Below are 13,853 nucleotides of genomic sequence, written 5' to 3' on the forward strand. Positions count from 1 at the left end.
CCTTTCCAAACTTTATGGCTCTGTCACCTATCAAATGCAAGAGTTTAACATGTCTATAAGCCCTGGAGTTATGGAGTCCCTCCTTTTTCTCTCTGACCCTGTTTCTGCACATGTCCTTCTCTTCACCCTGCACCTAGCCACATGCAGCAGGTTTTCCTGCTGCCTTGCCTTTATCAAGCTGCCCTGCTGTTTCCACCCGGCATGCCTGTCCACTAGGTGAAACTCTGTCCTTTCAAGAACAAGCTCAAGTGACATGTGCACTAAGGTAATGACCCTTAACTTGGGGTCCATGAATTGTGTCAAGTTGTATGCAAAATAATGCACTTCATAAATTTTTATGAGAAGAGAACTTATCAGATTCTCAAAGTAGCCTCTGACCCCTTCCAAATCAAGTTTGGGCAGAGTATAAGATGTTTCATTTGTAGTATGTATCTTGAAGTTTTGAGAGGCATCTCAGTAAAGATGATGAGTCTGCAGTGAGGTATAGCTTTGGCACTCAGTGTGGAGGTCTGTATGGTGACATCACCTTTGAGAGTGTCTACCTAAACATGGCTTTTGAAGCCTGAGAGAGATTAAATCAAACAAAGGTAATTTAGCATTTACTATGTACCACTGACTATCCTAAACCTTTATGCATTTCATTGGCTCATTGACTCCTTCAGCAACTGAGCAGCCGGTAGTCTTTAGAACCAGCCTTGAGAAGCCACAACATTTAAATGTCAGAAAAAAACCCAAACATTTAAATGTCAGGTAAAAGAGGCTGAGCTGATAAAGGAACCTGAGAAAGAGTCTGCATGGAATCAAAGAAGGATAATGTGATATACTAAAACCAAGGAAAGTTTGAAATTTGGAAAAAGAAAGGAGAAATCAGCTGTGCTACTGAGAAACTGAGATGAGGAATATAAAGTGTCCTTTTATTAATGGAGACCCTGAAGTGAATATTTAACAGTGGGTAGTGGAGGCAGAAGCCAGATTAGAGTGACTCAGAAGGGTGTAGAAGTTGAGGCAGAGGTGACAGCAAGAACCATTTGTTTGGAACAGAGGAGGGCACAGAGGCAGAAGCCAGAAACTAGAAGCGAGAGTTAGAGAAGGAGTTCCTTAACATGCGGGCTAGTTGGACAGCACTCCTGAAAGGACTGTGAAAAGGGAAAGGATAAAGACATAGGAGAAAAGGTGATCATGCACCATGTCAGCTTTCTGAGAAGTGGAGGCAGATGGACTTCACACCACATGTGGATGGATGAGCTTTGGGTAGGAAGGGGACCTAACTCTTACAAGAGGTAAGGAAGGGGAGATGGGGTTGTCAGTGGGTGTGATTGAAACCCCTGCCCAGGAGAATGGAGATTGGAAATATTGTTTGGGTGTTTTGGTGAGAGCCAGTTAAGATGAATGATTATGTATTTACAGAGATAGGAGTCAATTTGCTACCTATTTTCCTGCAGCACTACTAAACAACCCAGGGACCTAGGGACAGGCAGAAAGGTGGGCATGGTTGGGATCATCACAGATAGGGGGAGGAGGGATTGTTGCTAGATGAGTGTGAACAAAGCAGAGAATCAAGGGATTTTAGGGTAATGCTTAAACTGATTATTCTGTTTTCTATCAGATGTGAGTCCCACTGGTAGTGAGCAACCTGTCCTGATCACTCTGAAAGTTCAGCCATAAGAACCAGCCTGCCTGCATTCAGATTCTGGCTCCTCCATTTAGGAATTGTAGAACTATGAGCTGTGGAACTTAATCTCTCTTTGTCCTCAGTTTTCCTCTCTGAACAGTGGGAATGATGGCAATACCACCATCATAGGGTTGTTGTGAGGATTAAACAAGTGTGCATTCAAAGCCCCTAGAACAGTACCTGACATAAATCAATCTCAGTCCATTATTTCTCATCATATCATTGTTACTGTTACATAGAACACTCCAAATGATAGTTTTAAATAATAAAAAACAGTGACCCCAAGACCTTGTGTGTTCTTTATACTTATCATATTAGATGTCCAGATGCTTTTAAATAACTTAAGCAATTTAATCACTATTCAAGACATCCTATAGGCTATAAGGTCTGCATCAGGATATTAGTTATTATTTTACAGGTGAGGAAATGGGGACCTAGAGGGCACATGGCTCTTTAGTGACCTCAATTAAATCCTGGGTCTCCAGTGGGTTTCCTTCCTAGTGACTTTGTCTTGTAAGAAGCCCTTTGATGTCTGTTAATTAATTTTTGTTTTCTGATCAGACATTTTCTTTTGCTTGAAATACTGCCTTTGCTGTCTGATCTACTATAGCCCAAGACTAAAAGCAAACAAGTATTCGTATTGACAACTGATGTCATTTTGAAGCTCCCATTTCCCTAGTCCTCTTGAAAGCAGGCCTTGTGCTTCTGTGTAGTTTCTGTTAGAAAAAACTAGCAAGTCAGCTGCTGACAGTGGTAAACTAGCTTAAGAAACAGACCTCTTAATGGAAAGGCAGGTGGGCCCTTATAAATCCAAATAAAAGCCCATACTTTATAATGACTGTTTCTTTAGTGATATCTGCAAGATTTGTTCTCTAGGTCACTCTTTTACATATGATTATACCTGATGTATTATTTTCATTAAAAAGGTTGGCCTGGCATTATTGAATTTCCACTTCTGTGTCAGCAATCACTGAACTTCTGACCCATGCCAAGGTTACAGCCTGCCCTGTATCTTTGGGTGACCTTCAGCTGATACTTCATTGTGGCTTAAGTGATTAAAAAAATCTATGGGTTGAGAGTTTAAACAAGTGGGTGACAGAGAATACGTGCAATAAATATAAAAGTGGAACAGGTTTTAAAAAATAAAAGGGAAAATCTTGCATAGAAGACAAGACTGTCTATAATACTCTATTAACTTTGTATTCAAGTGTAGCTAGTTAACTCCAAGTTACCATGGCATTCAGTGCACTGAAAGTTAGCAGACAAGGTCTGTGATATATCATGCTGATGTTTTGCAGAAATGTCAGGACCACTTTTACCGAAATGCCAAGATCAAATTTTTATGCTACGGTTTTCCTGGAAAAAATAGTTTCAGAAGATATTTTGAAAATTATTTTATTTTTATAAAATTAATGTATGTATAAATTGGCAAGTAGGTAGCTAACAGTGCTAAGCTATCTTAAGTACAGAATGCCTTTATATATAACCTCTACATCTATCATTAAAATACAGTCAAGGGTCCACTCTTAACTTTTTTTATTATTGACACAGATATTAAATAAATACAGCATTTGGAAATGTATTTTTATATGTGTCCAGTGTATGATGATATATAAGCCTTGTATTATTCTGCTCCTGTATGTCATGTGTTCAAAAATTTTGCATCCTAGGCCACAGTGCCACAGCACCTGCCTGGCAAGCACAAAGTCCTGAGTTCAGTCCCTAGCACCAAAACAAAGTGAAACAAAAATTTTGCATCCTAAAATTCATGGATTCACCTTTCATGCTTTAGGCTTAATGTCATATGCAGAGTCAGCTGGGTAAATTCTTATAATTTGAGACCAGTAAATATACATCTCAAGGCTGGGTACCAAACTGCTGTTCCTCCCTTCTCAAAGGAAACTGGGCTTTAAAAACTCCTCCGGAGACCCCTGGTCATATATCTGGTTCTTTTTTGAAATTATTTTAATCTGTTCATGCACAAAATTTTCTGAAGTTTTATAATTTTTCTTTCATTGGCAATATCTCCAGGAAATAACCTGTTAGGATTACTTGGGATATATTTTAAGAGCTATAAAAATGTTCGTACCTCAACTCAGTCTATATTCCCACTCATGGTGATTTTTCTAAGAACAAGAAAATAAATGTAAAGCTATATTTCTAAATATCATTGCCTTGTGCTTTGTAAAAGTGAACAATCAGGAGCAATCATAAGCTAACAAAAGGGAAATGGTTGAGTAAATTCTACCTAAATGATACTTAAGGAGCTATGTAGTAGCATGCTGGAATGACGTTAAGGGAAAAGAGCAGTTCAGAATTGAATCTCCATTATTATGGCAACTGTGCACAAATTGCATAAACTTAGGACTAGAGTCTGGAAAGCAACACAGGTTTTCAGGTGAGTTTTTTTCTGTTTGACTTCTCTTTCCACAGTGGACAGGGATGGAAACTGAGCTGCAGAGCTGGGCAGAGACCATCCATTGTGGAGAGAGGGGTTTGTGTTTCAAGTAGCAAGCTTGAATCTCATCCAGAGAGAGACATGATCAGATTTGTGCTTTGCAAATATTGGCTGCTGTCTGGAGAAGGAGTTGGAGCAGAGGAGAGGGACTATTGAAGACTGACCAGTTAACAGGCCTAACCCAGTCAGTGCCTTTTTGTTACAAAAGATTTGGGAGAATTCATGGAGGGGCATTTGTTATGCTAGCACCTGTCCTAAAACGCTACCACTGTACTTTAAGATTCCCAAACCGTGTTCCCAATATAAATTTGATTCTACATACATATCCATCTGTGTGCAGATCTTTAAAATGCCTGCATATGTGAATCCCATCTGCTTCAGGAGTAGTTAGAAAATTCTAGCTGAAAAGGCTGACACATTTTTTTAATATAAGAGAAGTAGTAATATTGCATGTTCTTATTATAAGTTTTATTTCGATAGTCATGCAATCTTTTTAAAGTCTGGGCATTTTAAGATGATCATTTTGTAATGGAATTATGTTGGTGTTACATCTACCACCATGCATGCTTGCTGAGCATTCACTGCATTTTTATATAGTTACATTTCTAAGTATTGTCCTAAAGTTTATTTATGCCCTGCTTGGTTCCAGAATGAATTCAATGTGCCAGTACTGGGGCTACAAATCCTGAGTTATAGAATGGTGCTGATTCTTTCACTTCCGTTAGCTATGTGTCACCATGCCCTGGCTGATCCATCCTATTTTATAACTCATTCCTTGCTACCTACCCTGCAGAGTCCAAACCCTTATCATTCCTCACCTCCTGGTCTCCTTACAAATAGTATCACTTTAATTTTCCAGTTAGTAAAATAAAAATTGAATTGGATATGTGCAAATGCAGTTTATAAAGTAAAAAAGGGTATGCAAGTGTTAGTTGTTATTTTTTCCAGTTTTAAAATTTAATGATTCTTTGACTACTAAAATATTTCATTTGAAAAAGAAAACCACATGCTGTTTTTGTTCCATTTGGTTCCACTACCAATAAATCATTTGGTTTGAGCAATGCACATTATTTTAACAAGTAAGAGCTATGCTTCTTATGATTTTTTTTAAGTTTTATATGTATTTATTAATGTGGTAAGAAGCTCAATGTAGTGAAAATTGGATGAGTCAAGAAAGGCAACATGAGACTAAGAAAATAAAAGGAGTATATAGCTATAAAATTAAATATAATTAACCAGTTTATTTGCATAACTACATCCCCTCACTAGCAGGCAGAATAAATCTTTACACGCTCAAGTGATTAATTTCCTACTGAGAATTACTTTGGAACACCGGTAGGAAAGAAAATAAATAGCTTTTACACCAAATTTGTTGCCAGAGAAAGAATTCTTAGCAGCCCTGCAAGTAGGGCAGAAACTCATCAGAGATTAGCAAGGCAGGCCTTTGGCCAGAGGCCCATTCTCTTAGCTCAGTGCCTTCACTGGTGTTTCAGTCTAAAATCCTAATGAGTTCTTTCACCGGAGACCTAACCTTGCCTTTTCCCTCCCATATCACAGCCCACATCACGCCTCTGATATTCAGCAGGATTTCTTCTCAGTGGAACTGAAATCTGTTAAAATATCACAGTGCCTTTGGGCTCCCTGATGGCCAGCCACACCTAAAGGTGGATGCCCTGGTGGCCCAGGTTCTCTCTATCCCCTCTGACAATACTGTGCTAATTCAGCAAAGAGACATTCACTCATGAGGTGTGCAAACATTTCAAGGGTGCTCATTTGCAGTGGTTTTACCTTTGGGGAGTCATGGATCTGTTAAAAACTTTGGACCTTTCTTCCGGAAAAATAGCCACTTGAAAATTTGCCATCAAACTTGGAAGTCTCCTGAATCCCATCAGGGGTCTCACAGAGCCCATGTGAAAGACCCCAAATCCTAAAATACCTTTATAAGTTTTGCTTTCAAATTCAGGCATAATTTTTGTTTGCACTATGGTTTTTAATTGGTGACATTACCAGTTAAATGGTAAGACTTAAATATACTTTTATTTTTTCCATTTCCATCATAAGCATAATACAGGTGACTTGCAGAAAACAAAAATTACAAGAAAGCCGGGCACCATGGCTTGCATCTATAGTCCTAGCTACTTGGCACCTGAGTCAGGAGGCCCAGGAGATCATGACCAGCCTGGGCAACATAAGGAGGCTGGTCTCGGGAAAGAAAAAAAAACTACAGAGAGAGAAAGGGGAGAAGGGAGATCAGCTGTAGCCCCCATTAGAGAGGAGCACAGGGTCTTAGGGGCAGCCCTGTGCCCACCACCGCCTTCTCTTGGGTGCTGTGGCTCTGACTGGGTGAGAACACAGAGGGTGCGTGGGTGGGGTGGGGGTTGCAGCCCCTCTGGCTTGAGCTGACTTCTCAAGGTCTCCCCTCTGAGCATTTATGATCTTTCCATTTCTGGTGCTTTTGAAGTTAAGACAGCTTTGTTTACAGGTTCCAGAAGAAATGTTTTGAAGTAGGGCTGTGACAGGTGATGCTTCTCAATGGGTGGTTTGTAATTAATTGTTCCCTATTAGAAAAAAAATTAGTGACTCGGTTTGAAAGATTTGAGAACCATTCCTCAAGTTCCTTGGCAGAGGAAGTGGCCATTATGCTGCTCCCTGCAGCCCTGCTTTTGTGGAAGAGGAAAAAGTTTTCTCATTTGGTGTGTCTCTGAGCTGCCCCAATACTTTGGCCATTGTCCATGAGGACAGAGCAAACAGGCCCTGCTGTTGTACTCACCACTGACTTTTAAACTTCTATTTTAAAACTTCTAGTTGAATAAATCATTTGGATGAAGAAAAATGATATACAAATCTTGCTAATACTGGGGTTTTGTGTTTCAGGTCAGACTACAGCCACCTGTCATCTACCAGTAGTAAGTATCTTTTAAATGTACTTAAACTTTGTTGTAACGGTCTCACTAGGGACCAGTACCATGGAGGCCATCTATGTAGCACATGCTTTAATAGTACGTACACAGGAATCATCAGAGGAATCCTTGCAAGAAAAACATCACAGGAACCTCTAACTCTGGGCCTAGAGGCTTTTCCTGGAGAGTTTGATTGTACCCTGATTTGAGTATGAGATATGCCACTTCTTTCCTGAAAAAATTTAGCCTGAGAGATGTATCCTAGGCTTTATCAGCTTCTTATAGAAACTTTTAGGAACACCTTCTCCAAGAACTTATTAACTTCTTCTTTGAATATCTCTCTAATTCCTGCTAACAGAAAGCTCAGAACACAGCTGCAATTTCCATGATACAGCTCAAACAAATGGTCGGGGGGGTGTAGGGGGGGCTTCCCTTGTTTTTCTGCTTCTGCAAGCAAATATCATCCCCTCCCATTGTAGAGGACATGCCCATCTCTGACAAAATCCTGCTAAGTGTGTTAACAGCAACCCCAACATAGGCTATAATGAGGCAATTTAGCTACCATTTCTCCCCTTAAATATAGCTAAAAGGAATGTGGACATCTTTATCAATCCATTTTTCTGTATTTGTAATTCCTGGCTTACTGGTGATCATTATATGTGGTAAAAAGTGATTGGGAATGTGTTTATAAAGATGCTTTGAACATAACAAGGTACTTATATTTAATATTAACGTACAAGTATATTCCTGAGAAATGATGCCTTTTGTCTAGAAAGAATTTATCTTGGTTTAAATCACTACATCAAAGCCATTCAGACTGAATGACACTTATTTTCAAATAACAAAAAATAATCATCTTACAATAAGAGTCCTGATTTTTAAATCAGTAAATACTGAGTTGTTCTGTATTATCTCACTGTCCTGTTAAACTCTCAATGCTAAATGGTTCCCAAATGGAGAGACGCTTAATTGGATTATTCTATTTATTGATGTACTGGCTTAGTTTCCCTTTGCAATGAGGAGCTGCGGGGAAATATCTGGAATTGTAATTTAGTGTCAAATTATATTTAGTTATTAGAATAACTGCAGTGAGCAATTTCTGATCATTTCAGCCACCCAGAGACCCAACATTGCCCCTTAGTTATAAAGATCCATTAGTAATCATGAGAATAATGCACCAATGACTTGCGCTTATTCCCTGAAGCTCTAATTCCTCAAACCAGAGACAGCCTTGAACTCTCTGTCTCTCTGTGACACCATTTTCATTCCACTGTTTGGCCCAGAGGCTACATTTCTTTAAGAATTATTTTTCTAAAAGACTTGCCTGAAGCTTTGCATAATTTGTAGCTCTCAAATCAGTCCTCTGGGTCACAACAAAGCACCTCTCTAGGAAGCAAAACTGGCAATTTAGTTTGGGATGTTTTCCTCTCCGTTATTTTAATTGCAGTCTCTGAGTTGAAATTTCTCTTAGTGCAGTTGGGATCAATGCCCTGCTGTTGCTCTTCCTTTTCACTTTAAATATTTGGTAGCTGTGTTTCTGCCTCACTCTTTGGTGATGGGGCCTCTTGGTAAGAGTGTGTGTGTGTAAGGAAAACACTGATTAAACAAGAAAGATTTGGTTTTTATCTATCATAAAAAAAGGTCCAGAGGAGGCTATATGTGTATGTCTGATATAGAAGCTCCTCCAATCATCTACATCATTCTCAACTTTTGGCTTCCATCCTCAGGGTTACCTCAGAGTTATAGTATGATTGTCTCTATCACAGGCATCACATCCTTATTCTCAGCTGGAAGAAAGAAAAAGGAAGGTCAAAAGGCACCCGCAAGCTGGAACATCCCAATTTTTTAAGGAGTTTTGCCAATAATTACTCTTATCCCTTTTGGCCAGATCTTGTCACATATTTATCCCAAGGAGGTCTGGACAATGTTGTTTTCTTTGACTACATTGCTACCACCAACCCACTTCCACTAGGAAGGAAGGGCCTGGCCTCCCTCTGCTCCCAGCCAGGAGCATGAATCCTGGCCCCATCCACAGGCAGGAGAAAGCCCCTTGAGCAGTCAGTGAAAGATAACAAAGTGGACTTTCTGTAAAGAAAAAAATTAAATATCAAGTCTTAAATCTGTCTTTAAAGCATAGGTTTGACTGTGCTGCAATAAGAAAAAGTATTTTCTGCCAAGTGTGATGACACCCACTTGTGATCCCAGCTACTCAGAAGGCTGACGCAAGAGGATCACAAGTTTGAACATGGACAACAGAGTGAGACTTTGACTCAAAATGAAAAATAAAATGTACAGAGGGCTGGGGGTAGCTTAAGGTAAGGCCCTGAGTTCCATTCCCAATACTGCCAAGAAAGAGAAGGAGAGAGGAAAGGGGAGTGGGAGAGAGAGAGAGAGAAGAAAAAGCATTATCCAAGAAGACTGTTAAAATACTTTTTCCCCACCCACCAGGTAACCATACTGCAGGGGCTGAGTAGAGAGAAAGGTGCTGATTTGTTATTTGTGCTGAAGGATCCATTATAGGGCTCCCCCTCAAAGTGACTGGGTGTGCTGCCCTCTATGTGACCACAATGCTGAGGGCTGCCTGACACTACAGGGCCTTAAGGGTCTGGGAGCAGCTCCCTACCTCACTGTCATTCCACTGCCACTGTCAGCCTCTCTCAGTGGCTGAGTTATTACTGGTTCCTGTGTGAGATGTAAACATTGATACTCATCATTCCTTACCAGAACATGGATTTCCTTCTGACTGTGAATGGTTCTTCTCAGCCTCTCCCTGCTGCTCCTTTACCTGGCTGTGCTGAACTCACAGGTGTATCCTCGGGGTAGCACTGTTAGCCTCAACCTTGGTGCCTGTTTATCAGCGGATGGATTTTCGTTGCCAAAAATTACCATGAGAGTTTCTTGCAGAGAAAACCAATCGTTCTTTTTTGTTGTCATCTTTTTCTTCAAAATGCAGGACACTGCCTTCTGATGCTAAAGGTCCTTACCATGGGAAAGATCCAAGAGCAGTGGTATGATGAGGTGCCATAATTTCACTCGCTGGTTTCGCCATAAGTTACCCATGTGCTCTCTAGCCTCTCATTTATCCCCTGTTTTAATCCACTTTCTGTTGCTATAACAAAATGCCTGAGGCTGAGAGCTTTCTCAGGAAAGAAGGCTTATTTAACTCACAGTTCTGAAGGCTTAAGAGCATGGTTCCAGTATCAGCTCAGCAAGGGCCTCATGGTAGATGGCACTGCAGTGGCATATGTGGAAGAAATCACATGGCGAGACAGGACACCACAGAGGAGAGGCCGGTCTTGCTGTTTAGTACTAATGCACTATTAGGAAGCTAAGTGGGATCCTAGGAGACTACATCAATCCCTTCTGCATACAGCACCCACAGGGACCCAGTTACTTCTTACTAGCCCTCTCTTCTTACAGACCCCTCACTGGGGACTGACTACACCTCCTGCATATGAACACTTAGGGTTTGTCACCCAGGGACAACCATAGCATCCTCTCTGAGCCGGTTTTCTCCTCTGTAGAATTAGGTGGCTGGACAGGGTGGCCTCCAAGGACCCTTCCAGAGTATGCTAAGATGTGAATGCCTTAGAAACTCCTGGAGGGGGTGGGGGAGAGAAGAGGAAGGGGGGAGGATGGAGGATTGTACCTTTTCTGAGGGCTGGGCATCCTCTCTGGTGCCTCAAGTGTTAATCCTGTAGTAAGGTCTGATTGGAATCAGAGTTCTGTATGCTGTGAATGACCTAGAAGTAAGTGATGGCAGAGAGACTGGGCTAACAGGTAGTTACTGCTTTTTATCCCACTGCTTTCCAAGAACTACCTAGGTCTGGGCTAGGAGAGGGTGCATACATGGTTAGACGCCATCCTCTTGCCTTCAGCCTTATGGATCCTGGACTCCCACTTCCACTAGCTGATCCTCTGTCACCATCCAACACTGGAGGGCATGGCTGGAGACTTATTTAATGGATGATTTAGTTGTTTGAGTGAATTTTTTCCAGTTGCAAGTGGTCCGTTTGCCTTTTTTAGATTGCCAGGGAAGGCAAGCTTTTCCTTTGTGCTTTCTGAAGAGCTCTAAACACTGGCCCCCAGGAAATCTCAGTCATGATTCTTCCTAAGGAAAATGAATTTAATTCATACTCTCAGAATTTTAGGTTGTTTATCCAGAAATCTGGTGAGAATATCATCAAGCCATAGTGCACAATTTGCATTTTTAAGTGATTTGAATAAAAGGAAATTTTTATAAACAGTATAAAAGAAAAACAGTAATTATGCCAGGAAAAAAAAACAAGTGTGACATGTAAGGCTAATGAAATTCCCATCATATGTGATTAAATGTTTCCATTCAAGTTAAGAATCTAATCATAGTTGGAGAATTACTCCTAGAAGATGCTAAGAACTTAAAAATTATATGTTTAGGAACATGTGACATATCTTAAGGATATCTAGCCCCCTAAAAATGCCAGTAGGAAGTAGTCAAAGAATTAACCACTTCTCTCTGTTTCGAGCTATTTTGCAGAACCTTCTTAATTTTGGCCCAAAATTATTCCACCTCAAAACTCAGGAAAGTTGTTAACTTTTTCCCTTATGAACTGCCAGTGACTGCAAGAATGCTTCGCAGTTTTGTGTTCTTTCATGCGTCTCAAAACCCAGATGGTCAAAGATCAGTCAAAGTGATACACAGGGTGTCTCCCAGGAGCTGGGCAATGCACCAAGGAATCCTGTGTCTGTGAAAATAGGAATGGCCCTAAACCTTGTGCTCTATGATTGGAGCCTAGGAACAGATCATAAGCTGTGCAAAAAAGACAAACATGATGATGGGCAGGAGTCCCTCCATTAATTCTTAACTTTACCAGGTCTTCAGATTCTGCCCTCTGTGTTTTCCTTAGCTTTCTTTTCCCAACTTCGTGCTCTGTCCTTCTGGTGACTCACATGACCTCTTTCTTCCATGCTCATATCCTCCTGCTGCCCCAGCACTTCCAAAGGCCAGTGATATTCACTCCCTCAGCTGCCAAATCTATGAACTGCCCTGAAGTCGGCCTCAGATAGCCCCAGCTGGTGCTCTGAGCCTCTGAACACACTCTCATCTCAAGAAAAAGGATCAGGGAGATCACAGGTGTTTTGTGGATTGGAAAGTCCAGGCATGTTGGTTGATTGCAAGGCAGTGGCACTGTAGCTGGCCTGGAGGCACCATGTGGGCTTGTCAGGTCTGCTTCCCTGCTCTTCCTGAGAAGACCATCTCATCCCTTCCCAGGGATGTCTTTTTCTTTCAGGTGTATCTTCCCATTGAAATACTATTGTCTCTCTAGTCTCTAAGTAGTTTCAACTTTCCTGCAATTTTAGGGTACTGAATCCTTATATATTTTGATTTTAGCATTGAACACATTTGTGCAACCCCTCAGCATTTTGGAAAGATAAACTCACTGTATACATAGGAGCTTGAAAATCAGCTATGAGAAGACATAATTGCACACTATAGAACTCATCCCTGAGGGAGAATATTTGAATATATGTTATGTGTATCTTCAAGTCCAGGAGCCAAATGTAGATGTGGTATAATGACATGTTTATTATTTTCTTTCTGTTTTTATTATAGAAGATAATATCTTGCTGAGAGATTCTTCTCAATTTAAAGCCAGTTTTGATCATGTCCCCTAAAAAGGAAGATCAGTATTTCGGAAGAAGTGGTAGTAGCCAGTTTAACATCAATCCATTTATAAATGTTATAGTCTTCATTCTTTTCTGTGTACAATATTTTCCCCTAGAGGTTGTCAGAACAAATAATCTTTCAGAGTCTTATTCCATAAGATCTAGGCAAAACTCAGGCCTATTTCTTAATCCTCATGAAGGGCTATTTTAACTATTGAAGTTGCTTAATATTTGCAAATAGACTCAGAAATTCACCTGCTCCATCCCCAGTTTCACACTCCTCTTCAGTAAATGTATCAGAGGAAAAGTCATGAGTATTCACCAGCGTTCTCTAAGTTAGAATGTAAGTTTTTAGAGAAAATTATAAAATGTGAGTATCTCAATTCATATCTGCCATGATTTTCATTAATTTCCTATCAAAATCTGTCTTAGAGTTACTTTTCTCATTGCTGAGACAAAATACCTAACACCTAAAGTTAAAAGAGGAAAGGTTTATTTCAACTCACAGTTCATAGAGGTTCCGGTCCGTAGTCAGCTGGCTCCAAGTCAGGGCAACATGGTAGAGGGGCCGCGACAGAGTAGAAATAGTCCACTGTGTGGCAAGCAGAAGGCAGCAAGCAGCAAGCCCGCTTTCTTTCTGTCCATTTAAATTCCATCCAGGCTATCAGCCTATTTATTGGTGCTACCCATAACCAGAATGGGGCTTTCATCTACACCCTTAATCCACGTTCACATACCCTAAATCCAGGAACCTCCAAAACTCCCCACCTGTGACCACATAAGCCTGTGAGGAAAGATCTAAATATAAGCCCTAACACAGACAGACTCAAAAATTCACCTGTTATGTCCCCAGTTTCACACTCCACTTCAGTGAATGCCTCAAAAGAAGAGTCACAGATATTCACCTGTATTCTCTAGTTAGAATGTAAGTTTTTAGAGAAAATTATGGAATATGAGTGTCTCAATTCATGTCTGTCATGTTTTTCATTAATTTTCTACTTCCTCTGTTTCCGAAAGGCTTATTAGCAATATTAACGGTGTTTTTCATATACCATTTTAACCCAAAAGCCGACATGAAGCAAAAGCAAGCACTGGAGAGATAGTGTACTTATTTTTCAAATGGAGGAAAATCAGTCCTGGAGTTTGAACTTTTACTCTGCTACTCCACAGAATTGAA

The 13,853-nt window shown here is 40.4% G+C and overlaps 1 protein-coding gene across 1 annotated transcript in view; it reads left to right on the forward strand.

The window, feature by feature from the left end:
• Fam124a (family with sequence similarity 124 member A) overlaps positions 1–13,853 on the forward strand; it is a 51,956-nt gene that overhangs the window by 2,733 nt on the left and 35,370 nt on the right. The window contains exon 2 of the mRNA XM_004844139.3: positions 7,005–7,036. Within this exon, the coding sequence (XP_004844196.2) occupies positions 7,005–7,036 (32 nt within the window). The remainder of the gene's footprint in view (positions 1–7,004; positions 7,037–13,853) is intronic.

This window comes from Heterocephalus glaber, unplaced genomic scaffold (genome assembly GCF_053883595.1).
Source record: "Heterocephalus glaber isolate CG9 unplaced genomic scaffold, H.glaber_assembly_v1.0 deba00001666, whole genome shotgun sequence".
NCBI classification, from domain to species: Eukaryota; Metazoa; Chordata; class Mammalia; order Rodentia; family Bathyergidae; genus Heterocephalus; species Heterocephalus glaber.